The sequence below is a fragment of the Drosophila mauritiana genome, chromosome X, assembly GCF_004382145.1.
Source record: "Drosophila mauritiana strain mau12 chromosome X, ASM438214v1, whole genome shotgun sequence".
Classification (NCBI taxonomy): domain Eukaryota; kingdom Metazoa; phylum Arthropoda; class Insecta; order Diptera; family Drosophilidae; genus Drosophila; species Drosophila mauritiana.
This window is the reverse complement of record NC_046672.1, coordinates 16,861,528-16,888,931: the sequence shown is the minus strand read 5'-3', so window position 1 is coordinate 16,888,931 and position 27,404 is coordinate 16,861,528. Positions and strand designations below refer to the sequence as shown.

At 39.8% G+C, this 27,404-nt stretch overlaps 3 protein-coding genes across 4 annotated transcripts in view; 1 reads left to right on the top strand and 2 right to left on the bottom strand.

Annotated features, from left to right (window-relative positions):
* The window catches only part of LOC117147877 (inactive dipeptidyl peptidase 10), a 79,049-nt gene that overhangs the window by 7,058 nt on the left and 44,587 nt on the right, over positions 1-27,404 (top strand). The window contains exon 1 of one of the 2 annotated variants that reach the window (XM_033314959.1): positions 9,760-9,870. The exons of the other annotated variant lie outside the window; for it this stretch is intronic. Coding sequence (XP_033170850.1) covers positions 9,760-9,870 — 111 coding nt within the window. Of the gene's footprint in view, positions 1-9,759; positions 9,871-27,404 lie in introns of those variants that run through there. 2 annotated transcript variants of the gene reach the window in all.
* LOC117147879 lies at positions 18,118-18,666 on the bottom strand. Its single transcript, XM_033314962.1, has one exon. It carries the CDS (start codon positions 18,621-18,623, stop codon positions 18,204-18,206), a length of 420 nt encoding a protein of 139 aa, XP_033170853.1. The 5' UTR covers positions 18,624-18,666; the 3' UTR covers positions 18,118-18,203.
* On the bottom strand, positions 18,858-19,869 carry LOC117147878. The gene has a single exon (XM_033314961.1). It carries the CDS (start codon positions 19,867-19,869, stop codon positions 18,889-18,891), a length of 981 nt encoding a protein of 326 aa, XP_033170852.1. The 3' UTR covers positions 18,858-18,888.

The window sequence follows — 27,404 nt, the reverse complement described above, 5'->3', positions numbered from 1 at the left end:
GCAAAAGCCGCAAATTAGAAGAAACTTTTCTCGCCGCCCGCCTTTCCCATAAAATGCCAACAATTTTCATGAATATTAAAATATTTAAATTCAAATTCTTCGGCGCTGGCAGAAAAGGGAAAAAGGAGCAAAAAAAAACACGAGAACCAAAATCAGCAGACAGCCCGAAAAATACCCTCTGACCTGAGACAAACATGAAATTTGAAATTCATAGACTGTTCCACTTTTGCGGCTGCAATTATTAACATTATTTACTTGGCGAGAATTTCAATCAGTTTTTTAAGGGCGCCTAGAGACACGCTTGAAAAAATATGGTTTTTAAATTAGTAATTTTATTGGAAATTAATTTTTTGGTATTTATAATATATGCTTGTATTATGAGATTATTATTATTAGATATTTATCTATACGATTTTCTCTATAGCTTAATTACATTTATGCTCTCTTATTATTTAAAAATTCGCTGTCATTTTATTTATGAATAATATTTGTATAGGTTTCTTAAATTATTTTCTAATCTCTTATGAATGTAGGTACGCATAACATAAAAGTTACTTTTACTCAGCTTTTGTCGTCATTATTTTTGTAAAGTGTAGGTATACCCATTCGTGTAAAATATTTCTGGGCCGCCGCCTCATTTTTCATTGTCAGCAAATTGGCCCCGGCTTAAACGGCCAGCTTTAGTGTCGATTTTAATTAGGGCCCCCGGACTTGGAACCCTCTACTGACTGACGATCCGGGACACTGAATTCATCCATGAAAACGGAAACCAAAACCGAAACCGAAACCAAAACCGAAGCCAAACTGGAACCGCAACCAAAGTAAAAGCCAAAGCCCAACCCAAAAGCCAAAACGAAACCGAAACCCTCGGGGCCAGGCGACATCACATCACTGGTCAGCAGGATGGCAGGATAACAGGACAGCAGGACAACGGGACAGGACATCATTAAGGCGACACTGACCGCCCCACCGAAAAATCTTAGCGGTCCTGGCCATAAATCAAATAAACGCCGACTAAGCTGAAAAACACAACAGGGCGGGCAAAAAAAGCTGCTGCGAAAATGCCCACAAAGAAAATACATGGAAAACAATGAAGGAAAATTAAGAAGCCGCACATAAAATACCCTTAAAATAATATTAGTTAAAATTCGCCAAAATTAATGAATACATATTTCAATGGGAAAATGTATGGTTGGTCCAAAAGTGATCCATAAATGATTTCGATGTGATCCCATATTTCTTTTTAAATATTTAAAACAATCCATTTAAATATTATATGTGAATTTAAATAATCCAAATTGAATAACAAATAAATTAACAGAAGTTATAAATATTGGATCGTATATATAGAGTCGTTATAATAGTGACATAATTGCGTTCTAAAATTGCTTCTAATACACTGCCTAAATATTTTAGTTGTATACCTAATCAAGTTAAATATATTATATGATTTAACTCTTATTAATACTAGTGTATGTAAATATTATAAAATTACAATACAAAATTGATTAAACTATCATTCGTGATTGACCCCAGTATCCATATGGAAGTCAAGTATAATTCCTTTTTGATCCAAGCACATATTGATTTAATGATAATCCATAATCGGAATCGTAATCTAAATTATTATTGTCTACGAATCCACTATGACCTTTTGCGAGAAAGGGCAATATACAAAAACAATGCCAAATCCGGATTTTTAGGGCCACAGGATGTGGTGGTGGGAGGATTCCGGTCATGGGGACAGCGGTCTGTGCGCCAGGGTTTCCTCCTCGAGGTTCACGGCCGGAGCACATGATAAAAATTGACACCATCGCCGGAGTGGAGCGATTGCCCGGAGATGCCCGGCCGTAAAAGGCCTCTGTCCATGGACTTTTGCCGTTTTTGGGCCGTAATAAAAATGTCGTTGCATTAGTGTCTGAAAGTGCGTTGAGTTCATACATATATGTACGTGTGTGCTTGTGTGAGGGGCGTAATAAAAATTTAGTATGTGTCACATTGTTGCCCCAGTCGCTCGGCGGGTCGCCATTTTGCCACCCTTTTACTTCCGCCATTAGCCCTGACCGGAAGTCGGCACTTTAGAGCCTTGCTTTCATTGTGCTTTCTTGCTTATTTTTGGAGGAGCGTATCTTTTGGAGTTTTGGCATTTGAGTGGGACTGTAGTAGTGGAAATAAATTTCGTCATTAGGCCATGCAGATTAAGTGTTTTTATACGTATTTACTTGGCCTTCTTTTTTTGCTGCTACACTCCGTTTTTGTTGGTGTTGTTGTCGTCTTGATTGATTCGATTCGATTTGACTTAATTCACGCATATTAATCATACGCCCTGCGGCCCCGTTTTCAGCATTCGGCACCGAAAAAACAAAATCAAAGCCCAGAACAGCAGCGTGAGAAAACAAATCAAGCCAGCAATCTTGTTCAAAATTTCAAGGCATTTAGCAAAGTAAGCAGCCCTCGAGACACGCTTGAAAAAGTAATTATGCATGGGATAGTGGGGCAAGTGGGTGGCTGGGATTGGTTTGGGGGTATGGGTTCTTCAAATGCAGAGTGTTGGCCATGGTTCATTGAGTTAGCGAACTGGTCTTATTAATGGCAGACAGGCGGCCTTGCTGGCGATTGCATATTAAGTTAGGAAACTTGATTGCGCATTCGTTCCTTCGAATAATGCTTCAAGTTCTTATAAACTAGTCTTAAGATTCACCAGCTTGCACATTAACAATTAATTATTCATGTACTAGACAGCAAAAAGTAGTTAAAATTTAAGTCTGCTTCTGCTGTAGAATGTTCGAGTTTTGAAGTTTGACGAATATTTAAATATTTTAAGACAAATCTATTTAAAAAATAATAGGTTATTGAATTAACATTTCATAGGCCAATTAAGTATTTAATGAAGCCCAAGTTTCCCGCTAATCTTCTTCAAAAATATATGACTTTGGTTTCGCATATCGATGATGAGATCTTGTGAAACTAATCTTGTCTAACTCTGGTTCAACTGCAATTATTTTTATTCCCAAACCCAGCACATCGATGCTTCCTGATTGAATCATAACTTGTTAATATTCTCACTGAGTTTTCTCACTTTTTTTTTTTGTTTTGCGCCACCTCACCGCCCCGGCATTCAATTAAGGCAAGTTTCCCAGCGGAACTAGTTCCACGAGTTATCGGTGTGCCACGCCCCCTCGGGCCACCATCCGCTTTTGGGATATGGGGCGTTAGCCGTTATTTATTGATTACGTGTCATATCACTCATACGCGCCGTTGTGCGCCCCATCGTTCGATTCGAGTCGAGTCGAGTCGATTGAAATGTAACGCAAGTGGATGCGAGGGTGCAGAAGGGCCAGGACGCCATGAAACTTGGCCCAAAAAGTGGGCCAAAAAGGCGGGTGGGGCGGGGCTGAGGGGGCCAAAAGGACATGAAGGCATCAGCAGCCAAACGAAACTTGTGCAAATAATTAAGTGCGCTTAAGTGATTTGCTCGACATCGACATCGAGCGATGACTACATGAAGATGACGACGACGATGATGGTGCACAGAGAATAAAATGTAAAAGAAAGGCGACCAAAATTGAATACAAAATAAAGGAAGCAGTTAAAGACAATTAAATAGGTATAATCATTTACATAAAATGATGAAGGTATATAGCGAGACTGCAATTTACAACATGAGGATGGAAATATTAAGATTAAATTAGTCAAAAGCATATTGTAACTACACAAATGTGTACATCCTAGACTTTTTTTCGATAATATTAGTGCAAATATCGTAGCGAACGACGTTGGCAGCACAAATGGGTCAACAATTATTACAGCAAATTTGTGCATAGCCTTCAAAGTCAGTAATGTTTGTTGATGAGGCTCAAAAGTTGATTAAGAAAGCCGTTGTTTGTGGTGCAAAGAACCGAAAATGCTCAGCTGACTAAGGCGAAAAATGGTAAGGACCATAAGAAATTGGGCTAAATCGAATCATGGAACACATTTAAATCCACTTGAATACATTTTTGCGAATTTCACAAAGTAAACACATATATTTTGGTTTTTTTAGGCCCAACTCTGCTGGCCAAGTTCATTCAAATGGGCCAAAATCTACACAATCTTTTGATTCCTTCTCCGTTTCTATGTTTTCCGTTTCGGGCCTTCTCAAAATAACAAGCCACTGAGATATCCTGCGGCTTTGCTGTCCTCTTAACTTGAGTCGACCATGGAAAGCAATCAGCGAGTGCTACTTCTATTGCCACTGCTGTTTACCACTAGTGTTGCACAGTCAACATTTTTTAGTATTCTGAACTTTGAATGTAACTTGACTTATTAAAAATCGTATTACGCAATAGTGTAGTATTGTTCTTGGCCCTAAAACAATATTTAAATAAGAAATTTGGTCATATATTTTGTATTAAGTTTCAGAATTGATGAGGAATTATTTTATCGAATCATATATTTATATGAAGTTATAATTTCATTTTAATACTTCGAGTTTTGCTAAGTTGAAAAGCATTTCTCTCAGTGCCTGTCTACACTAGCAGTGCAAGACGTTTGGGTGTTGTCTAAATTTGATCAAAATACCAAAAAAAAAATTCACTTTCTGTTCTGTTTGACTGGGCAAATTTGCCCAAATTGTTGAAACAATCCGTCAATGCCGACGGGTTGTCCTTGGATATCATGGGCAATCCTTGCCCCGCCATCCTTGCACAAACCGAAACAGCAAGTGAAGCTGTTTTTTATGGCTCTCCATGTTCTTTATTTTTTTTTTTTTGCTTTCCTAGCCGTTTGGAGCTGCTGCAGCTCTCGTACAAATCCCAAATGGCCCGCAGCTGCTGCAGGTGGCCAGGGAATCGAGGCAAGGACATGGAGTGGGCGTTGCGGGGTCGGAGCGATGAAGGGCGAAGGGCAAGGACGATGAGGGATAAGTTTCCAGCAGGAGGAGATGCTGCCAAGGAAGGCAGACGAAGGTCGCTTGTAGGTCGTGTGCCGAAGGTCACCCCACAGCAATTAATGGTGCAGACTGCAGTTGACCAAAGCCCAAAACTCGCCTCGTGTAGAATGATGTCGCATTAAAAATGCATTTCTCATATGGCGTCAGGCAGTCGGGCGAGTGCCAATAAATAAATGAATCTGAATAACTCAAAAGCGCATTTTAATTAACTTTCGCAGCGAATTACCCCTCCGGTCGACCTTCCTTCCGCTCAATTAAGCGCCCAATTGCGGCATTCGTGACATCCGAGCTGCAAATATGTGGCTAAACATGTCAAACGATCCAACCAGAGCCAAACTCAATTTACATCTAGCATACGGTCTGAAAAAACAAAAAAGGAACACTGCCCGAAAATTGTTTGCTTGCCAATCATGTTTAATGCGATAATTCATATACATTGTATATGCAAATTAATGTCTTTAATGTTTTATCAATTTAACATTTTGAGCTATAATTATAAAATTTTATCTCTTTTATTCTTGAGACAGCAGACTTCTCTGGCCCACTGTTAGTAGTCGTGGCAGCCAGAATATTTGCCTGGAATTCCCATTAAACGCTTTATTTAGAATCGGTTTCCTGGCTACAGGGACATGTGGCTCCTCCACTTTCGTTCTGCGTTCTGCATTTTCCCCAGCTTAATTTCAATCGATGCGCTGTGCTTTATTCAGAGGAAAAGTCTTGTAATTATGAGCGATTGGCGGGGCGAAGCCGCAGCAATTGAAAAGGAGGCACAGTGTCGCCAACTTTGGCACTTTAAGTGCTTCCTGCCAAGAGACCGAGCACCGAATCCCCACCAGCTTCTCAATGCAATTTAATTAAGACCAACAAAGTGGAAATTTCGCGCCCTGCGAGCGGCCAGAGAATAGAAAAGCTGGAGGGAGTGGCAACTAACGAAGCGTGCCGAACATTTTTCCTCTGGCCCGTCGTCGAAAAGTTCAAATGAAAATTAGAAGAAAAGCGTAGGAAAATTAAGCAAAAAAAAAAAAAAAGAAGAAAATAAGTTGGTCAAAGCAGGCAAAGCGGAAATTATGTTGCGGCCATTTCTTTATTTTCTTTCTTTTATTTTTTTTATTTTTATTTCAAGGGAGACAAAGCCGTAGGGCGCGCAAAAAAAAATATAGCCAAATTAAGAAGTGGCCAGGAGCTGGTGGCCACTGCTAATGGCGCTTGAACGAGGCAAGAAAATAAGTAAATATGCACAAGAAAGCCACCAAATGCGAATCTGAATCCGAATCCGTATCCGCATCCGGATGCCGGAATTTGGATCTTGGATTTGGGCAATGGGCTATGGGGTTTTGGTGCTTGGGCACTGCCGAGAGTCCCTGTCAATTATTTGCATTTTGCCATGGGAAACTTGACAGTTGAAAGCGTTCTCTCAATTGCACATGGCCGGCGTTTAGAGGGGGTCGCTTTTGCATTTTTGCATTTTTGTTTTTTGCTTTTTTGCACTTGCGGAGCACTGAGGCGCTCATGCATAATTTACCACTCCACTTTCTCTTGGACTGGCCAAAACCATTTGGCTGTCGGTGGCACCGCAATCCTCCTCAGCGGGTTGAGCATTTTCAAAGGGGGGCGGATCTACTACCTATTGTAATGATCTAAGGGCTTACAAATTTCATTAGTTCAACACTTACTTATATATTTAATCAACACTCGAATAACAGTTTTTAGCTTGATCTTAAAAAGTTCTAAGGCTTTGTATACCAAACTAATATATTCTTACTTTTAGCTTTTTTATAGCTTAAACTTTATATTCAGAAAAATTTAAAATGTTAGCATTTTTTTTAGATAGCTTGATAACTTAATTTCTAGATATGATCACAATTACTCTTAGATAATAATTGAGACTAACCAACAATATAATATCCTGTAAGGGAATTCGAAAATCAAATAAGAACAGGTTGAGTGCAGAAACTTCTGTTCTGATTCAATTTCCTTCGCCTAGCTGTCTGTCGTGCATACCCGCTCATGTTTTGCTACCCTGTTGACTGTCCCATGAAAGAGCTTGAAATGCATGAGAACATGGGCAGGAGGGCTATCCAGGTAAAGGGGGCGTGACAGGGGATGCAGAAATGTACTTTTGCGGAACTGGGTGTTGCACTTTAGAATAAAACAATCAATTCGTATCGCAAAATAAGTTAGACATTAATTAAATTACAATGTTTGCTAATCAAAGAAATTTTGCACTAAAAACTAAAGCTTAAAGATTATACACACGATTAATGATGAATATATTTTGATGATTTTTCGATTATACCCGTATAATATTTTTAGTGTTTTATTTTTAAAGATTATCTATTAATACCCACATTCAAAAGTATAGCCCACTGTGCATGTGTGAGATCCGTTGACTGCGTCTGGTTAAGTTGGCTGAATCCTCGCCGGAATCCGGAATCCAAACGCGAATGTGAATCTGAATCCTTGTTTCCGTTTTTCCGCGTTCCGGTTGCATAATTACGTATGCAGTGCGTTGCTGGGCCCATTTTTTGATTTGCATATTAATGCTGATGATACGAGTGCGGCCCCCCTTTTAACTTTTTCTTGTTTCCCCGCATATCACGCATGCGCCTCGTTGTTTGACTTGGACCCATTATGAATATTGCGTATTAAAATGCAAATTAAAGCCAAATTAGCAAGTGGGCGAGCGTTGGATTTTCATTTTCATATTCACTGTCACTGCCATCTACTTTTCCGTGAGAATTTTAACGCTTTGGCGCCGCCACTTGACCGCCATCATTTCAATTGTCAACTCGAATTGCTTTTCGATGAAGTGTGCCGGTGAACACACTTCATAAATTACACAGCATCGCGAATTTTCATGGGCAAAGTTTACACCTTTCCGGCATTTATCTTTTTCATGTGCTCAATCATTTTTCCATTGAGAAAACCATCGAAAAGTTTTGCGGCATAACAAAAAAGTTCGCCACAGTTTGGTTTATTTTCCCACTTTCTTGCTAAAATGCTGCCGCTGTTTTTGATGGCCTGTTCAAGTTGAGGTGACACATTTTCTTTTCCGGCGCCAAGTAAATGTAAAAAAACAAATACAATTTCATAGCCGTTTAGTTGTCACCTTAGGTGCACTGCACGAAAATGTGGCCTACTAGTGTGGGACTTAACATAGTTAAGAAAGTTTATCTGAGATATGTTATATGAAAGTAAATTTTTAAACCATTTAAGGAAGGTATTTTAGTTTTTGAAAGGTGAAATATGAAGTGTGTGCTGTGTGCATATGATTATTATTATTTTTAGTGCAAAACACTTGATTTTTGTTGCCGTGTGTGTTACCTGCTTGCTGTCGCCTCGTTCTGGCTTTTATTCCATCTCCCTGGCTGCTCGTAAAGCGTGTGTAATGCCGTTAATACAAATTTTCAGCGTTTACAAATTGCGCATACGACGCGTGGTGCAGGTGGAAAGGTGGGCATAATCATTGGGGACAAACAGACGTTTCAGCTTTGAAAATGGAATTTTCAACGTGTCAGCAGCAGCCGCCTTTGGCTATATGGCCTGTATATGGTTGAGTGTTTTACCATATACACACTCCCTACAAATGTTTTCGATGCAATAATGACTGACTGAGAGGAGCAGTTGAAAGTTTATAAAACTAATTGGTCATTTCGAAAATTCTATTTAATCTAGGAAACAAAGGCCTCTGGCTTTTACCATATGATTGTAAATAGGCATTTTCTTCTTCACTCAATCACTACTATTTTCTTGAACGGTGCTGTGAAGAGGCTCCGTCAGTTGTCATATGTCTTCTCGGGTTTATTGACAGACGTGCCGGGTCGCTGCTCCTCGCTGCTTTTCGCTGATTCGCCCCCGTCCCTCGAGAATCGCTCGTCATGTTTAATTAGAATTGCGGCTTATTGGAATTGTTATTTGTCAGCACTCTGCGCTACCCTGCAAACCTAAAAAACCCCTCTAGGCAGGGTAATTTCCTGTGAACTCGATTGGCGGGTTAATATCCACACGAGGTCCTAATGTGATTTTACGCAGTTCATTTGAAATTGTTGGCCTAAAGCATTGGATTACGCAACTGCAGATCAAAGGAGGGCGCTTTTTGTATTTCTCTTAATATTACTTGATTGGATTCCCCGGAAACTCTACTTTGTTTGATTAAGTAAACATATTTGTTATAAAGTGTGAAATATTTATCTGCATTTAAGAATGACATTGATATACGAAATGTTTTAATATAATTGGTTTGTATAGAAATGTTTTGTATTTTCCTTAAAAATTCTCTTCAAATTACTGCGAGTTCTGTTACCTTTAATTGGATATACAGTTTTTCTGCTCAAACTAAAGGCTTGGATAAATGAAAGGGATACTTTCTTCTTCTACACTAACTTTGTCCACCAACTTGGTCTGCTGGAATTTTCCCACTTTTGCTGCCACCCAAAAGTTGGCCATGAGAACATATTTTTTTTACGGCCGAGTCGGTTTTCCGTAATTGTTGTGGGCAACTTTTGCGGATTTGGCCAACTTATGGTGGCCATCGGCACGCGCCAATGCCAATTAACAGTCGAATATTCCACTTGGGCTTTGATTCACTTACACTTTTTCGACGCTGAGCTGTCAGTGGCAATTAGTAAATCAATTAAAAGTTCGCTTCATTCGTGGAATTTTGCTGCAGCTTCTGTTATCCGCTCTGCCAAAACGACGACTGAGCACACGCCGTGTATAATAACAATAATAATAATAGTCGTAAAATAATAATAACCGCATATAACCATAACCGTCGCCCAATAATACTGGGGCTTGAGTGAACCGATCGGGATATACATATTAAAACCATGTCGGTCGATTTGAGTGGACAGCAGGAGCCGACCATATCGGTGATAACCACAGTTCCGGTGGCCCAAAACGGTGGCGAAATGGACGCCCTGCTGCTCGGCAGGATTGGGGTGAGTAGCACGAATTGGGAATCACCAATGGAACACCACCCATCTACCATCTACCATCCACCATCCACCACCTACCAGTGCCCCTCATCCGAACAAACAGAGAAACCACATACAAAAACATTGACTATTTCCCCTCACTAAGTAGCAAAGTGCGTGATGTTTACTACCAAACAGAAAAAAAAAACCAGAAAAATAATATATAAGCCAACTACCAAAAAGTAGAGAACTTAGATACACGAATACCCTTGCAGAAAGATATTTGCCACTCATCCTTTGATGCGAGGATTTCAATTAACCATAAGGTTTTTTTGCCAGCTTATATATTTTAAACTTATATACTTTTTTATAGCTTATAATAAATCCAAAATTCCATATTCTTTTTGTTCAGGTCATCATGTAAATTATATAAATATGGCAACACAAACCATTTTAAAGTGCAGTTAAGTTACACGCTTTTTAAAAATCATCAATTTTTACGATTCCTATGGAATTTGCAGAAATCTACAAGGGTATTTTAATATTTTATTTATAACATGAAAAAAGAATGAAAAGAAGGCAAACCAAACTGAAGCGCATACTGTCCATTGCCTCTTGCATTTTAGCTAGACAAATATTTGGCTTGGCTTTCGTTTTGCTCTATTTTTTGCTCTGTTCACACTTTACCACCTCTCGAATACTTCAACTAGTTGGAACGGCTTTAGTGGGTGTCAACAGACAACAAAACCAAAAATATGTACAAGAAAATACTTTCCTCTGCTCACACAATTTTTGTCATTAGCTAAAACGTAGTTGCAAGCTCTCTCACTTTCTCCTATTATAACTAAACTACATCGGTTAACTATAGCCATTTTAGCCTAGGTTTAAGTCCCCCTCCCCCCACAAAGCGTAAGTATTTAACTCTTTCTTTACGTGTAATTTTCGGCGCTGCTTCGATATGAACTTGCTATATATTTGAATGAACTGCGTTTTTGCCCATTTAGTTGACTTTCGACCAGCTTGGCCATAGCTTTACTTCCTCATTCGATTGCAACAGCAATAAAATAAAAAATAAAATAAATGTGGAATGAGATTAGTGCAAATGAAAAATGGTTCTGAATATCCACAACATTGTAGAGGAAAGTGATGTGACCACAAATGAGACAAAGGTAAAATCGTTACGCTAATTAAGTTGAACGTGTCCATGAATAATGCTGATTCCAATTTGATTTTAATTTTTAATGCTGATGATTTGATTTTCTAAATTTCAATTAGTGCCGATTACGTTTTGAGAGTCAATAGGTTGAGCATCTTTGTTGGAAATGATTCGATAGCTGCAGATTTTAATTGAAATCCAAACCATTTATGATGCTTTTGTTATACATATGTATATAAATTTTGGCAGCAAAAATATCATTTTACTGTTGCCAAATTTGTGGGGCAGCGTTTTTGATTCGACCCAGGCCTCAACTGATAATGAGACTTTTCCACTTTGATGTGGCCAACTCGATTTCAACTTGGCCCCAATGTTAATTAAGCGGCTGGCTCTTGTTGCCTGTTTTCCGCATTTTCCGCCCTCAACACAATGCACACAATTTCCATTTTAGTTTTCCCGCAACTGCAGAAAGTTAGTGAGCGAGCAAATAAATTGCGGAGGGAAAGCCACAAAACAACTGAAAGTAAGTGCAAGTCTGGCTTTATTGGCTTGCCATTTTTAATTAAAAAGCCAACCAAACGAAATTCAATCAAATTAAAAATAAGGTTGCCCCGCTCGGACCTGGGATTTATGTAAGCAAATTAAAAGTTATATGGTAATAGAAAATTGCATTGTAGTTTGTTAACAATGTAAGCTTAAAAAAATAACTTAACATATTGTAGCTTTTTTGTATTTAGTATTTGAAATATGGAGCGTTAAGTTAAGGTAAATACTGAAGAGGGAAATTTTGAATATTTTAAGATCTTTTCCAAATTGCTCAGTGACCTTTCCCCAGAAGGCGAGCTTAAGTCCGGGTTTTACTGCTTCCCTTTTTTAATTAGGGCCCCAACGAAACGGAATTCAATCAAATTAAAAGTAAAGCTCTTGGCCGGACTCCTTGCCATATCTTAAATACCCATCTCCCATTTGATGTGGCCGTTTTGCCTTTCCCCACATTTTCCTTAATTTATATTTTAGAACCAATAAAATGCGCACATAAATTTTACTGCATAGCGAAAGGGGATTAGCACCCCAGCTGAAAGAACCCAACTTTAGTTTGCCATTCGGTCGGTGGTAATGCGATATTTTTTTATGTCTTCCATATCTGACATATATATACATATAAGTATATATCTATGTGGTTAGTTGCACATTTAGTAATGTGTGTGTGTGGGCCAGTTGATGTGGAACAAGCTCATTAAACAGCCAAATCCAACCATTTGATTATGTGCCATAAAAGCGTAAAAAGAACATGTGTCGAGAAAAGTGGGTGGGTTTTTGGTGGGGCTTCCATTCCGGCGAAGGATGATAAAAAAAGGCAATGCAGTTGCATTTTCCCCCACTTTCCACTAAGCGGCTTCCATTGGTTGGGAACTAACTTTGTCAAGCTACTACGGAATTTCCGAGGAATTGCCAGAAAACAATTTTTAGAAAATTCTATCTGAATATTATCGCAAAATAATTATTTGTTCTATACAAAAACGAAATGATTATAAATTATATAAGGGGGAAAAATTGAACAAAGCAATTGCAGTTATTAAGTTAATCAATTAATTTTATGAATTTTATGAACGAATTTATTTTGTAGAATTTAAAAGCCAATAAAAAGAGTTTACAAAACCAATTAAATGCATTTAAGAGCATTTTAGAGTCCTTAGACGACAGAGCAGCCATTTTATGTGATTCGAAGAAAATGGGAAAATATTAAAAGGAAAACGATTTCGCCAGTGCGCTCATGTGTTTTTTTTTTCTCAGCTCGTGTGTCGGCGAAGGAAATCGAAAATCTGTAATCTTGCGCATCGACTGCCAGCCACATTTTCCACTCGGGCATTTTCCACATCGCATCCATGCCGCAAAGAGCGTGTTATAGAAATGTTTACAAGATGGGCAAACAGTTTTAATCGAAGCGCAATGATTTTCTGACTCGCAACATCGACGCTGGCATAAGTGTATATGCATTAAATGTGCAGTGCCATTTGCCAAATTGATTTGCCATGTGGGCGGCTGATTGGGTGGCAACGACCAGTGAAGCGCAACTGTGATCCGAGTTGGTCAAGAGTATCTGTCTATCATCTATCTGCCTATCCGTCAGATACGACATGCACACGGCGGCCAGAGCGACAAAACATTTCGGTGTTGCATGAATGATTGAGTTTGCCTCCAGCCTCCGCTTGCATGATACATGTATGTATGATGGATGCATCTGATGCCACCGATGTCGGTGGCTAGGCCCCATTTGCTGGGCCCATCTCCAAAGGGGCTCAGAATGGGGATCGGCGTGGTAATGGGTAACTGGCTGGCGTTAATCGAATCAAATGCACCGCACGTTGTGTCCACAGGCATTGGCCAAAGCCATTGTCAGGGACATGAGCAGATGGCAGTGCATTAAGTCTTGGCCGCAGTGGGGAAAGTCTAGTAGATATTCCACCAAATTGTATTACATTTAATTTAAAAAATTATAATTAAACATTCGAAGATTTATGTGACAAGTAGAAGTTAGTATACTCGTTATCATCGTAATTGATCTCGTTATGTATATACTCGTTATCAGAATCATTCGCCGGATCGGCTTGTCCGTCCGTTTCTCTGTCCGTATAAACGTGTAGATTTCAGAAGCTATATAATTTTGTCGAATTATTACCACTATTTTATTTCTCAATTCTCAATTGTTTCTCAATTCACGCGCACCACTGTGGTTTTCCGGTGGCTATAACGTGGTGGATGGGCGTCGTCGATTGTGGCGTGGCATGGCCGTAACTGTTAGTCGGGACCTGACACGCTTGATTGAGTTCAAAATCAGATTTGTGGTACCCTCCCAGCTCGCATTGCAAATTGAAATAAAAACGGAACGTGACATTTGGCTTGGTTGGCAACAGGCGGGCCGAGACTGAAAACGAAAATGCGAATGAAACTGAAACAAAGGGCCAAACAATCGAGTAAAGTTTCAGGTTCTTCACCTCTTATTTTAACTACCCTTCCAGTGGCGATTTTGGTGTACACCAGAAGTTAAAAGTGCATGCATGACTTCTTTTCTGTTATACTTCAACTGAAAGGGTATCTTCAGCTGGTTTTGGCTACATATCTATTTCTTCTGTTTGGATTTAAATCGGGAAAAAGGAGTGCCAATATCTCTGTCTTTTGGAAACGCATATTTTATTGTCAAAATCGATAGATGTCAGCGTTTAACAGCTGCCAGCGGCAAAATACAACCCTCTGATTGCCTGTCAAAAGCTTTTTCGTTTTATTAGATTTTCCCTGCCGGTGGCTTTTGACCCAGGTAAGTCCTAGAAATTTCCCTTTGCTGTTTGCTGTTCTAGTGTATTTTCCGTACCTTTGTCTGTCTTTTTCTAGCTTCCTGCATGACCAATACACACGCACACACACACCAACACAAATCCAGCCTCATGCTTCCCAAATTTCAAAAAAAAAAGAAATAAAAAACTTAAAAATAAATCTCATCGTGTTAAGTGTACAATCATTTGATAAACATTTACATATATATATATATAAAAGAATTTATATATTTTTTCTTTTTCTCTTCTACTCCCCGCGCCACCCTCTCAAACACACACGCACACACCCACAAAACTCACACGAATCCCCGAAATATATATATGTATGTATGTATATATGTATGTACTTATGTGTATATGTGTCACCACAAAACAAAATGTAAACCCCAAAAATACTTACATGAAATGCCAAAAATAATGTCTAAAAATATGAAACGAGCAGCATTCGGTAAGTATGCTAAGTATTATTGTTTAAAAATATGTTAGATGCAAAAAAAAAAAAGAATGTAAAATTTTGGTGTTACTAGGAAAAGTTTAAGCCTATTATAAGTGATTTTAATGATAATCTCAGGAAAAAGATATAGATATATGAATTTTTATTGTAATGTTAAGGGAAAGATTAATTTATTAGGAGCGAAAAAAAGAAGTTTTTATATAAAATTATCAAGTACATTTCCCACATTTTTTTACTCATTATAACCTGCCATAATTGTTTACAATTATTAAGTAAGCAGCGCGTTGGTAATAAAATTATTTAGAGACCTCAACGGAAGCGCCGGAAACCTTTATAGTCTGGACGTGTCCTGACGGCCCGCTGAATTTATGAATTTGCCCCCGTTGGTAAGGCACCCCCCAGCTCCCAAAAACCCCCGAGGTCACCCCTTATAGACCGACTTGTGGTGGTCCCGCTGACTTGGCTAATGGACAGCCGTTGGGCAAAGTGGAAAAAAGAGAAAGCGACTTCTGCGGTTGCCTAGGACTTCCAGGCGAGCGACTTTCCTGTGCCTATCTAACGATGCCATTATATTGTCATGAATATGATTATGTCGGCCCATATATATAAATATCGTATTTTCCGGGGCGGCGGGGGCACGACATAAAGGTAAGGCGCGAAGGCTGGCATCATATTTCACTTGTTGTTCAAGATTGAGGGGGAAAAGTTTTGGCCTTAAATAAATAGCGGAAAATATGGCAGAATGCAGGCAACTCTTGTCACCATTCCAACGGCACAGTGGTGCCCTCTCTTTCTGCCCACTTCCCTCCGTCTCTTTCTGCGACTCCTGTCCCTTTGTTGCTGTCTCTTTTGCTGCCTCTGTGTGTGTCCCTTTCTTGGCCAAGCGAATTTATGTGCGGCGCGTGTGAAGAATTTGTAGCCTCGCCTCTAATTGCTTGGCGGTAACTGAAGACCTGTGTATTTTTTTAGCCCGCCCCCAAAGCGCTGTGTTTGCCCACCTCTTGGTATCCTAGCAAAAAATAACGTGCAAAGTGTTGTCTGCCATAATTAAAGCCGACTTAGCAGACAGCGAGCATCTGTTTTCGGTCTGACAAAGTTCAAGTTCAGAGCGGCAGCAAACGAGAACCACCGCCCCTTGCCAACCGTTATAAGACCACCCATCTACAACTAGCCACCCCTTTTCGCTGACCTTGCGGAGACAAGTGCAAAGTGCACGGCAGGCAAGGATTCTGCAGCTGCACTGTTACAGAAAATACTAATTACTAAATACTATTTCCATAATTAACTAGCTTAAACTACTATTTATTATATATCTGTTAAGTTCGTTTATAAATATAAATTGCCTCTTTAAACTTCAGTCTCTGCAGTTAAACATCGACAATTGAGTTAGAAAAACATGTTTTCAAAAATTGTACAATTTTCTATTACATAACACAAATAATAATGTTAATAATGTTTCATAAATTATACATTCTTATTGTTTATCGCTTGTTTTTTTGGCTTACCACCATTTCTCTTGGTAATTAGCGCAAATATTCTAATTTTCTCTCAGTTTCCCAGTTGCAACTGGGGCATTTTTCCACCTTTCGTTCATTCATAATTCAGTTTGGGCCGACATATTCCACATAGCGTCCTTTCGTCCTGCGAGCCCCCCGTTCCTTCCTTAAACTGCCATTTAAGCTGCGGTTCTTCTCGCATTTCCCGCATTTCCCACCCTGCCCGCGCTTGACACATCAAGTATACGCCATGTGGCGCTGTGCTATGCCAGCTATTTCTCGTTTATTAAACGTCGCGGGCGCAAAAATTTAATAAAAACCGACAGGAAAGTTGTAGATGCTTAGCCAGCCAAGCGTTGAGCCCTCGATAAGTTATTATACCCATGCCAGCGAAGCCGGAATAACGCCCCCGAAAAAAAGGGCGAACATAAAAATAAGCAGCGAATAAGGCGACAAAACAATTGACATGGCCATAAAAGCAATCAGTTGCTGGGCGGACAAAAGAGAGATTTGTTTGTGTAAATCGCTTTTCAAATCGCACTTTATCAGCGGAAATAAATCGCCGGAAATCCGAGGAGCAAATCCTGCGTATCCTCGGCCAGGCCATAAACACATGGGCATTTTAACTACGATCCGGACATAATTGTAGCTAGAAAAAGGACATCAAATGCAGGACATACTTCTACACATTTTGTGAGCCCAAGTGGGCGTGGCACTTGTTGTTGGTTGCCAAGAGGGCTGTGCGTTGTGTATATTTGCAAATCGATTTCGTTGTGATTGTGAAAACAATTTGAAAATTGCTTTGAGCCATTTTGGGGCAAGTCGAGCGACAAGCGGTTGGCAAATAAGAAAACCCACATGTTCACACACACATGCCCGCCCACGCACACATTTGCAAGGCAAACACACACACACGCGCACAGAGACAAATTCTGTGAAAGCTTAGTATGTTCTCTGAAAAGAACGGGTTACTAGTGATAGCTAGGTGGTATTAACAGAATATAGAAAGTAAAATGTATTATTTAAATTCAAAAATTCAGCTGTACCTAATAAACGTTCCTTATATAACTATACTTCTCTTAACAATGTATATATACCACTCTTTTCTATTTGACAATCCCTTTCAAACCCAAATTTAAGGATATTTAAAACACCGATTGGGTTAGTTTTGATTTCCTCTTCCCAAAAAATCCCACAGAAGTTGAAACAATTTACCTGCTCTTCCCACATCCTTTGTGATTTCGGAGGCGGGCAGGGCAAGGGGGCGTGGCTGGCAGCTATGACAACTGAAATAGGCTGCACTAATTTGACAGAGCTCAGAACTCAGGAATCGGTGGGTGGGCTGCAGCCGGGTGCACTGAATGATTGACTGCCTCTGACACCTCCGCCAAAGTTTCCCCAGCTACGATTCGGTTCCATTCAACACATCCCGTCGACACAAAGGAGCGTGGTGGAAAATCAAGGGAAATCGGGGAAGGAGCGACGGAACAGGGGGAAAACTTCCAGCTGACTCAACAGGAAAATCAGTCAAAGTTGATTCGAATCGATGATGTGGCAGAAAGTTGAGCAACAAATTTTATTCTGTCACATGCGTATATGGACTCACATTTGGGCTTTATTTTCAACGAGTTTTCAAAGTGGTATTTGCTAAAAATGCACTCAAAATTATAAAAGCCATTGTAATAAAAGTACTGAGATATCAAACATAGGTATATTTAGCATTAATATTTTAATTCGCTAACCATTCTTTATATTTATCCAAGGATTGTTTCAAAATAAAGATATGGGCTCAAAGACGTTTTCCCTATGAATAATAAAACCAAGAAATGCGCTGTGTCTGTGTATTTCTGTAAACGACGAATGAAACATGAATAAAAAATATAAACATTGGATTTTAAGTGGTCAATGCGAAGTGTATTTCAGTGCTGCTCCTCGTCCCCCTCGTCGATCATCTGGCAGTCGGCACCGAAGTGGCCGCCTCGCTTCACTTTCTCCAGCTGCATTTCATCCTCTCCCTCCTTGACCAACATGGCCCAGGAATCGGGAGACTTTTGTGGCAACTTGCGCTGTGAACGTGCCATATTCTTGTACATGCGGTAATCTAGGTGCATATCCAAGTCACTGGTGTCCAGTACCTCGTCCATGGGGTCCACATTTTGGCCTTTGTGCGAGTTCGACTGGGCCTCATATTCCTGGTCCGTCATCTTTTCAAACATGTCCGATTCATTATCGTAGTCGTAGTAGCTCGGTTTCTCCGGTGCACGTCGTCCGTCCACTCGCCAGTAGCCGAGAATCACGATGAAAATGTAGATTATCAGCAGAATCACCATTGTAGTCATTTTCGATAAGTTGTCGGAGTGCTGATTATAGTCGGAATGAGTGAAAGCAGCTGGAACATTTGACAGAAAAAGGGCTGGCATACTGAGATTACACATTGGATAGATTTTCCGATATTTTTTAGAAAGTCAAGTTCTGGTACTTCACTTCCTAAGAAATCCCAAGAGAAAATATTTAAAGCAAAAGTACATACAAATGGTCTTATTCAGAGGAAAACCTTTTTATTCTAGGGACTCTTTAAGTATTAATATTCATACAATATCTATTTTATATCTCCGGACTTATCATTCTCATCACATTTCGCTCGATCTCATCCCGACTGTCCATGAGGCGCCGCAACTTAGCCTCGTAGCCCTCGTATCGTACTTGATTTTTTTCATCCGGTTGTACCTGCGATGAAGCCTGAAATTCGTCTGATGATTCCGGTGAGGTCATCCAATATCTCGACTTTGATCCCGTGATGTCCTGGCCGCTGTTCAAAGTGGTTTGCAGCTGAACAGGACCATGGAAGAGTTGAAATAGAGGCGGAACCAGCACTCGACGATCCTCAGCAAAAGCTTGTGGCTGGACCTCTTTGCTATCCACACTCTCCTCGATATGACAGTTGTCGTCACCACAAGGCTCGGATGACCCATAGAAATCCGGCTTCTTGGACCATTTCAGACTAGGATGTTCCGTAGGCGTAGTGCCTTGGTTATTGTTTTTGCATAAGTTATCATTTTTTTTTATCAAACGGGATTGAAGGATCTGCAGATTATCGGCCATGGCTTTGATGTGCTTGTTCAGAGCTCCCATCAAGCAGTTGATTCTAGCCACAAAAGCTTCATCCTCGAAGATAATTTCATCGTCCTCCTCTTCAGTAGCCTCATCATCGCCATTGTCTTCATCACCATCATTTATATCATCGTCATCAGTATTGCCGGCAGGATCGGCATCCTCGTCATCGTCCTCATCCTTCACCATCTTCTTGTCCGCCTTGCAGTTATCCTTCTTCTCATACTTCATATCCTGCGGATTTTCGGCGGGACATATGCCCGATTGCGAGTCCATGCCGGTATTGCCGTTCCACTGATCTCGATCTCGATCGATATCGTCCTCCATGGCCCCGCTTCGTTGCTTCTTCGACTTTTGAAATATGGAGTTAAAGCCATCAAATGTGTCACCCTCATCGATATACTGTTTCAGTTGAGCCAATTGAATGCGCAGCAAAACGATAAATATAATGACTATTTTAGTTAACCAGACCATTTTATTTTATTCCGAGCTCTAGGGCTATTAGTGCGTATCAATTGACATTTTATGCTTTTCGTAACATTTAAACATCAAACGATGTTTCTTTGAATTTTAATTGTTTGCTTTTGATTTTCATAACCATTTTCGCTCAACCTCCGGAATGGAAATCTTACAAAACCAATGGATTCCTGTGGCTTTCCTTCCGGTATGTCATCGGTTTGCATTCCTGCGGCTTCTGGCGGCTTCATCTCCTGATGCTTTTCTCCAGCTTTTCCCTGATTTTCCCGCAGTTTCCTGCTGCCACTGACGTCAAGGATGCGGCACTGAAATGTTCACTTATTGCGGTTTTTGTTTCCATTCTTTTACCCCGCCTGTTGTTTACAACCTGCGCACGATTGCCCCAAAGGTGCGACCATGGGCGGGTTGGCATTGGGGGTTAGGAAATGTGGGTGGTGGGTGGGTTGTGGATAAAGGGGGTGGCGTCTAACGAATTCATCAGCGCTCACAAAAGATGAAGAAAAATGGTAAACTGAGGCCAAAAGATGGCCACGAGCGAAACACCTACGCAAGCGGAAGGGAAGTCACTCACCCTCCCCCCAGAAAAACCCCTACACCAGGCCATGCACTGAAAAAAAAGTGGTGAAAGAAATACAAAAACCTAATTCTAGAATGGTTTATTATAAAAGTTTCAAACTATACATATATATAGTTCAATAAAATACTATAGGAAAACATGCATATTTTCTCATATCTTAAAATGGTGAACAATTTTTCTTAGTGCATAATCACACCCTGCTGAGCGTCACCCTTGCGGAAGTTGCTAAAGGATGGAAAGGATGTCGGTGAGGATGGAAATAGAAATAGAAACGCAGCACAAGTGCTACAGACAAGTCCGATGATGAAGACGATGATGGTGCAGGTGATGCAGGTGCCGCAGGTGGGAGTGGGGATAGTTACGACTTATATGCATCACCGGAGGACGATGGGCGGGGCATGATGAGTCCCGCTCATGGCAAATGCATTTTCAGTGTCGCTTTCCCGCCGTGGGTGCAACACGCTGTCCCATGAAAATGTCTTTATGCCCGAGCAAAATTGGAAAACATGCGTGCACTGAGGGAAATTCACAGATCGAACTTTTTATTGATACCACAATTAAGATTAAGGCATCTTAGGTTTCGTTTTAATCGTTAATTTTTTATATTGCTGTATTTTTTCTTTAAGGCCTAAGATTATTAGCATTTTACCATAAATGCTCGTTATTTTTAGAACATTTTAATTGTAATAGGCTATCTGTATTGGCAGCACTTTGAGCATAATATTTCTCTAGGTGTAGAGGTATGCTTAAACAGGTTTGCCCCACAGTTATCAGCCCTATGTCCTCTTAGAGATTTGATTTAATTCCGCCGGCCCACTCCAGCATTTTGTAATTGCTCGACCAGACGACTTCCCTGCAATTTGCAATTAAACTGCTGCAGTTGATGGCAGTCGTCGTTGGGGAGTCGATTCCATTTCCACAGGATATACAGCGAGCAGGAAAACGCACATCTGTGGGGGAAAAGTCGGCCAGAGGGAGCTTTTTAGTTCAGTGACATTTAAACTTTAATTTAAAGTGGCAAGCCCTTCTACTCGCAATGGCAATTAGCAGTGAAAAGAGGGGAGCACAAAATTAGCTATTTCTAATTATGTGTTTCTGGGTTTGCCCCTTTTTAATGGAAAATAATTTATTTTCCCTGTTACTATTTGTTGCGGACTAAGCTAATAACCTTTGGACAATACAAAAAATGAATAAAAATAATTATCAATTATTATTATGAGTTGCAGGTTTCAATTGAGCAATTTTTGGCGTTACCAAATGACGCATTTCAAATCAAAATTGTTTAAAAGCCATTTTGATTAATATAAACCAGCATTTTTCAGAAAATAGTTTTTGTTATGAATAAATTTGTTAGTTAAGAGCATTATTCTCTGCGCACATGACTTTTAATTAAACCAATATACTTATTCTGACTTAATGAATCACATTTTGAATGAATATTTCAAATAAAGTTGAAATCATGACTAACATTTACTTGGCGAAAGCTGTGCTTAAAGCTTAAAAGCTGTTGATTTCAAGCTTTAAGCTTACAAAAATGGCATAACTTAAAAGCCCAAACGTAATACAGAAGTTCTGTCCTGATGTTCACCAACCTAAGTAAGCTCAAGAGCCTTTCAGAGCTTGGGTTCCTCTAGAAAAGCTCAAATTATTCAAAACACAAAGTTTGCCGCTCTTGTCATTTTCATTACTTTCCACTTTCTCTTTTATGCTTGCATCGTTTTCCACCGTTTCCCATTTTTTCCGCGCTTTTCTTCGTGCACCGCATAAATCATTTCTCCTCGGAGGGTTAAGCATACGCAGCGTTGCACAATGTTGTGTGTGGTTTTTCCACTGCATTCGGAAAATGGCATTGAAAAGCTGTTGGCGAAACAAAATTTATGACCCCCTAGACTTTATATTCTGACTTTTGGCCGCTGGCCTGTTGCTGAGTTTTCACTTTTAATGTGGGGGGTTTTTTCCGAGTAACGTTGCCAAAAATGTGCGCCAGCATCATTTGTAAAAAATCTTTCAATTGACAGGAAAAACAAAAGGGAAAATTGCTTATTAGACATTAGCTAAAAAGAAAAACTTGGCCAAGCACTTTGTATTTTTTTCTGCTTTCATTCTGTGTTTTGTTTAGGCAATGACTTTCATTCAGCTGCTTGCTTATTCCATTCACTTGCCATAAAGGATTTTTCATGGCACGGTTCGCAGGACGACGGCACGTGAAATATGCTAAATGGACGCGAACTCAAGACAAACAAACAAACAAACGACGGCGGTTGATCAACTGCTTGGGTTAACCCTTGTTTCTCCAGGGGCTTTTCCTGCACATCCCATCTTCAAGCCAGGTGTACCAGGTGCACATTATTCATTCCTCTGACACGGCCCCCAAAAACAAAAAAATACTGAAATAAGGACACGTATGCGATGGGGAAATGGGCGGTAATCGACTTGATAATACCCCGAGGATATAAGAACGCTAATGGTTGTGATTAATTGCAATTGCTATCAATGAAATGCTAATGGTAATTGCATTAGCTGTTTAATTTAAAGAGTTAGCTCAATTATTTAAAAGGGTTTTTACATATTTTTGGAAAATATGCAGTATAAAATATTTTTTTTATTATATACATCAAATTTTAATAGATGCAAGAACCTATAATTAGGACTCTGATTGTGCTCTTCCCATATAATCTTTGTGGACAAGAAGGCTGATGCGAATAACAAGTCATGTTCACAACTTTTTATACTTTGCAAAGTTCTTAAAACGCTTTTTTCCATCGTCTGCATTATTTTTTGCCCTTCACTAACTCGGTTGCTACTTAAAAACAGGACTGCAAGATGGCAAAAACTTTAAAAAAGCAACGACATGAGAATAAAACCTCATTAGGCACGTTCTGTCATTATGTTCTTAAATTAAAGTTTTTGGTTGGTTTAGAGCTTTGAAAATTGCAAACTAAAAAGGGATATATTTTTATAAATTACTTTACAAATAAGCTAAAGGTTCTAGGATCAGCAATTTTAGTTGAGTAGCAACAGGGAAAATAGTTTTATATTAGAGATGGTATAAACTAAGTTACCGCAACTTAAACTGAGTTTTTCTAATACGTTTCTAATAACCCAGTCGCTTGGCTTTAATGGCGGATTTATTTTGCTTTTGGCAATTTTGTTTTGCTCGCTGCCTTCCGCGTTTTTCCTGGCACTGCCCTCAAAACAATTTTCCACGTGATTGTGGAAAAGCTTGGGTGCCACAAACAGGCGGCAGCTTTCATGCGGATGTTTTGAAAGCTCGCCAGCGCGCGGCTGCTGCGATAATACGGAAAATGTCGAATGGAAACTGGCGACAACTGTGCGTGTGCGATTTTCCGATTTTCCGCAGCGTCTTCGCTCAGTTCTGCCCAAAACGCCAGCTGCTGAAGTCGCACCGCTGAAGTCGCACGGAAAACGCGCGAGCGGAAATCGCGTTGCGTCGCTCGTCCTCGTTGCTCCTTGTTGAATCCTGGCGCATCTCGTCGGCGATCGTTGTTTATCCATTTGAAATCTCCCCCTCTGTGCGCGCCCATTTGTATTTCCCGTAAAAATCCAAGCGAAAAAAACAAGAAAACTAAAACGTGAATTAATCAGCCATATCCCCATAAATATTTTAATTTTTTTTTCGGTGTTATAAGCCAGTAAAAACGGAAATTCTGTGAGTGCGAAATAAAAATGCGCAAATTGCTTAATTGACAATTGGCCAACCAAAGCCGTAAAGTAATCCAATAAAGAACGCATAAAAAAGCCATAAAATGGAATTAACGGAAGGAAATCGGGGGAAACAGACTTAAGAGGAAATTAGGGAATTAAAATGCTAAAAATATTAGTTTAATGAGCTGAAAAATGAGGCTTTATAAGAAATAACAAGTTATATTTACTAATGAGATAAATATTCAATGCAAATTTTAAGATAAATATATTTAATTGATTCAGATACAGAAATTTTCAGTTGAGCAATAATTATTATCTTAGATAAAATTATGAACATAAGAATAAAAATAATGTAAAATCTCTACTTTATTACGCAATTCAATTTTTGTGAACTGTGTGCCCTAAGAAATGTTTAGTAATGTCTAATCTTGGTAAGATTGTGGGAATTGATGATTAATTTAATTTTAGAAGACAAACGTACAACTTTATTTGATATAAAATAAATAAAAAAATTTACTGTAATTATTTAAAAGTCGTATAGGCTCTAAGAGCACTGCCAAACGGCAGGCCTGTAAATCAAGTATACGCCGCGTGGTTGCTTTTGCCGCTTGTTTGTGGGATTTCGCCTGTTGCCATCCTGGCACAGATTGCTAAAATAAAAAGAGTCGACACAAATTGCTGAGGAATTTCGATTGGCAAATCTTTGATTTCTCTCTCGTTTCGTTGCGTGCTGATTGCCCCAAGAGCCCGTAAAATGCCGCCGTCCTTAGTCCTTTTATGCGCCTCCCTGGGTCCTGAGTCCTTTGTCCTTTTCACTTTGTACTGTGTACCTAGCATTGCCGAATGCTGAATGGTGGATGGTGGATGGTGGATGGTGAATGCTGACTTCTGATGCCCGGGCCTCACCTTATTTATTTGGGAATTGGCACTGTCTGGCTTTGGAATCGGTTACTTTGTCTTTGGCCAATATTTGCATGGCAAATAGAAGCCGGATAAAGCCACAATACTGAATGCTGCTTATCGGCGATGTTTATCGTTATTTTCGTTATCGTCTTGGTCCTTATTCATTCGCCCTCTGGCCATGGGCAATATGTTAATAATGCTTTGGTAATTAGCCAAAAAGTCGGGCGTCGGATAATTTGGCAAACAGCGTCAGCTAATTAAATCACGTAGCAAATGCATAAAAATAAAGCGTTTCGTTCTATCTCTATTTTGATCCCTGTGGGCCAAAATGCCGCCACTTTTAGGCAAATGAATAGGCCAAGAAAAAGAAGACCGGGCTCAGACAAACAACAGCAATTAGGCCTTTGGCTGGCTCACATATGTAAGCATTGTCTAAGGTCCCAGACCTCCATTTTCCACCCCCTATTTTCCCACTTTCCCATTTCCCATTTTGCCCACACCCATCAAAGGCTTAAGGGTTCGAATAAATTGCCTTCATCATCTTTCACTTTTCGCCCGGCTTCTCTGGTGTGGTCTCACCATTCCATTTTTTCCTTTCATCCGAAAGTTTCTTTTGAACACCCATTTCTATGCCCGACACACACGGCGAAGTATATTAAAATTTCCTGTCATCTTGCGGCATTAACACACAAATGGGAAACTTCAAAAAAATGTACATAAAAAAGGAGCGTGGCCTGGAGAAAGTTTTGAAAATGAAATTAAAGCAAATGCATGCGAATCTCTTATTGAATTATCTGCGAAACTTTCCACGCCTAACCAAGCAAAACTCACACAAACTTTCCATAATAAACACAATGACACTGAGCTGCGGGTTTTTCCGGACATCGCAAAGTTTACACAAATCATTTGGTTTGCATTTGGCAATGTTTTGCTTCTGCTAAATGGGTTTATTCATTTATTAGGTCAATATTCTCACCTGTTGAAGTAAAATAAATTTAAAAAAAGTATCGAAAAAGATATAGATATAAATAAAAGTATGTACTTAACTATACAAAAATATTTTGTAAATAGACGTTTATTATTATTTAAGTAATATTTAGCTTAACTTGAGTGTTTTGAAGTCTTTGAAAATAGAAATGATACCTCGAACACGAAACTTGATTGTTTAATGGCATTATTTTAATTTGTAGTAGTCAATTTCCTGTCGTTTCCCTAAGTTACTTTTCTCGATTGACACATTGAGGATTCTGGTCAACTTTTGTGACATTTTAAAGGACACCCTTCTCCTTTGCGTTTGGACCCATCTCATCCTCCATCCGTACATCCCATCCTATTCCCTTCCATTTCATCCAAGCCCATCCCATTCTATCCGCTGGGCGACAAGTCATGCGATATGTCGGCAAGGACTTCAAGTGCCCGTATATAGTTACATTAACCGCACACAACGGCCCTCATGGTTATTGTTGTTGTTGTTGTTGTTGCAGCCTGACTGTTGGCTTATTTAAGTTTCAACTTCAGCTCGAGCTTCTGTTTTCAGCTGTCCGCCCAGCAGAGACATTGTATTAAAGGCGGCCGACGTGCTCAAGTATCTCATTCGCAGCATCCAGCAAACAGCAGCCCCATGGTTCCCCTCAATCCCCCAGTTAGTTGTATATCATTAGCATGAAGGAGCTGTCGGCGAAACTTTCCCAAATTGCAGCTACACAGGCAAAAAAATGATTTAAGTTCAATTGAACTAGGCATTCAAATAGCTTTATCATATGCACATATAATAATTTAAAAGTAGAAATTACCAAAATAACCCTAATAATTAGTAGGAAAATATTAGTAAATGCCATATCTTAAAGGCATAGTGTACACTTCTTAAAATCACTTTTTCTCTCGGTGTACAAAAAGTACGGTTGGCATAAAAAAAAAGCATAATTTGGAGCGTGCCGAAGTGCAGAGCGCGCAGATAGAAGGCGGCAAAAGCAACCAAATCGAATAAACCATACTCGGAATAATGCAATAAATCTCTCAAACGAACTTTAATACAGAGTGCAAAACGAACTCAAATTACACATAAATTTCAATTGGCAAAGTCGAAGTGAAGGCCGGGCCTCAGGATTTATCGCCCGACGATAATAATTAAGGCGGCCAGCCGAACGTAGATACACTTGGCCCGCAAATAGAGCAGACCCCAAGCCGCAGATACTAACCCTTGGAGCAGCAGGACCAAAACGAGATACACATCCAGATACAGATACAAGAAGAAAAGCCAGTATGAATGCCGCACAGAGCGGCGGCCACACGGGTGGCGGTGGTTCCATGGGCAAGAAGGGCTCCCAAATGGAGGTAATTATATTAAATTTTATTTACCACCCACTGAAATGTAAGGGACTGAAAG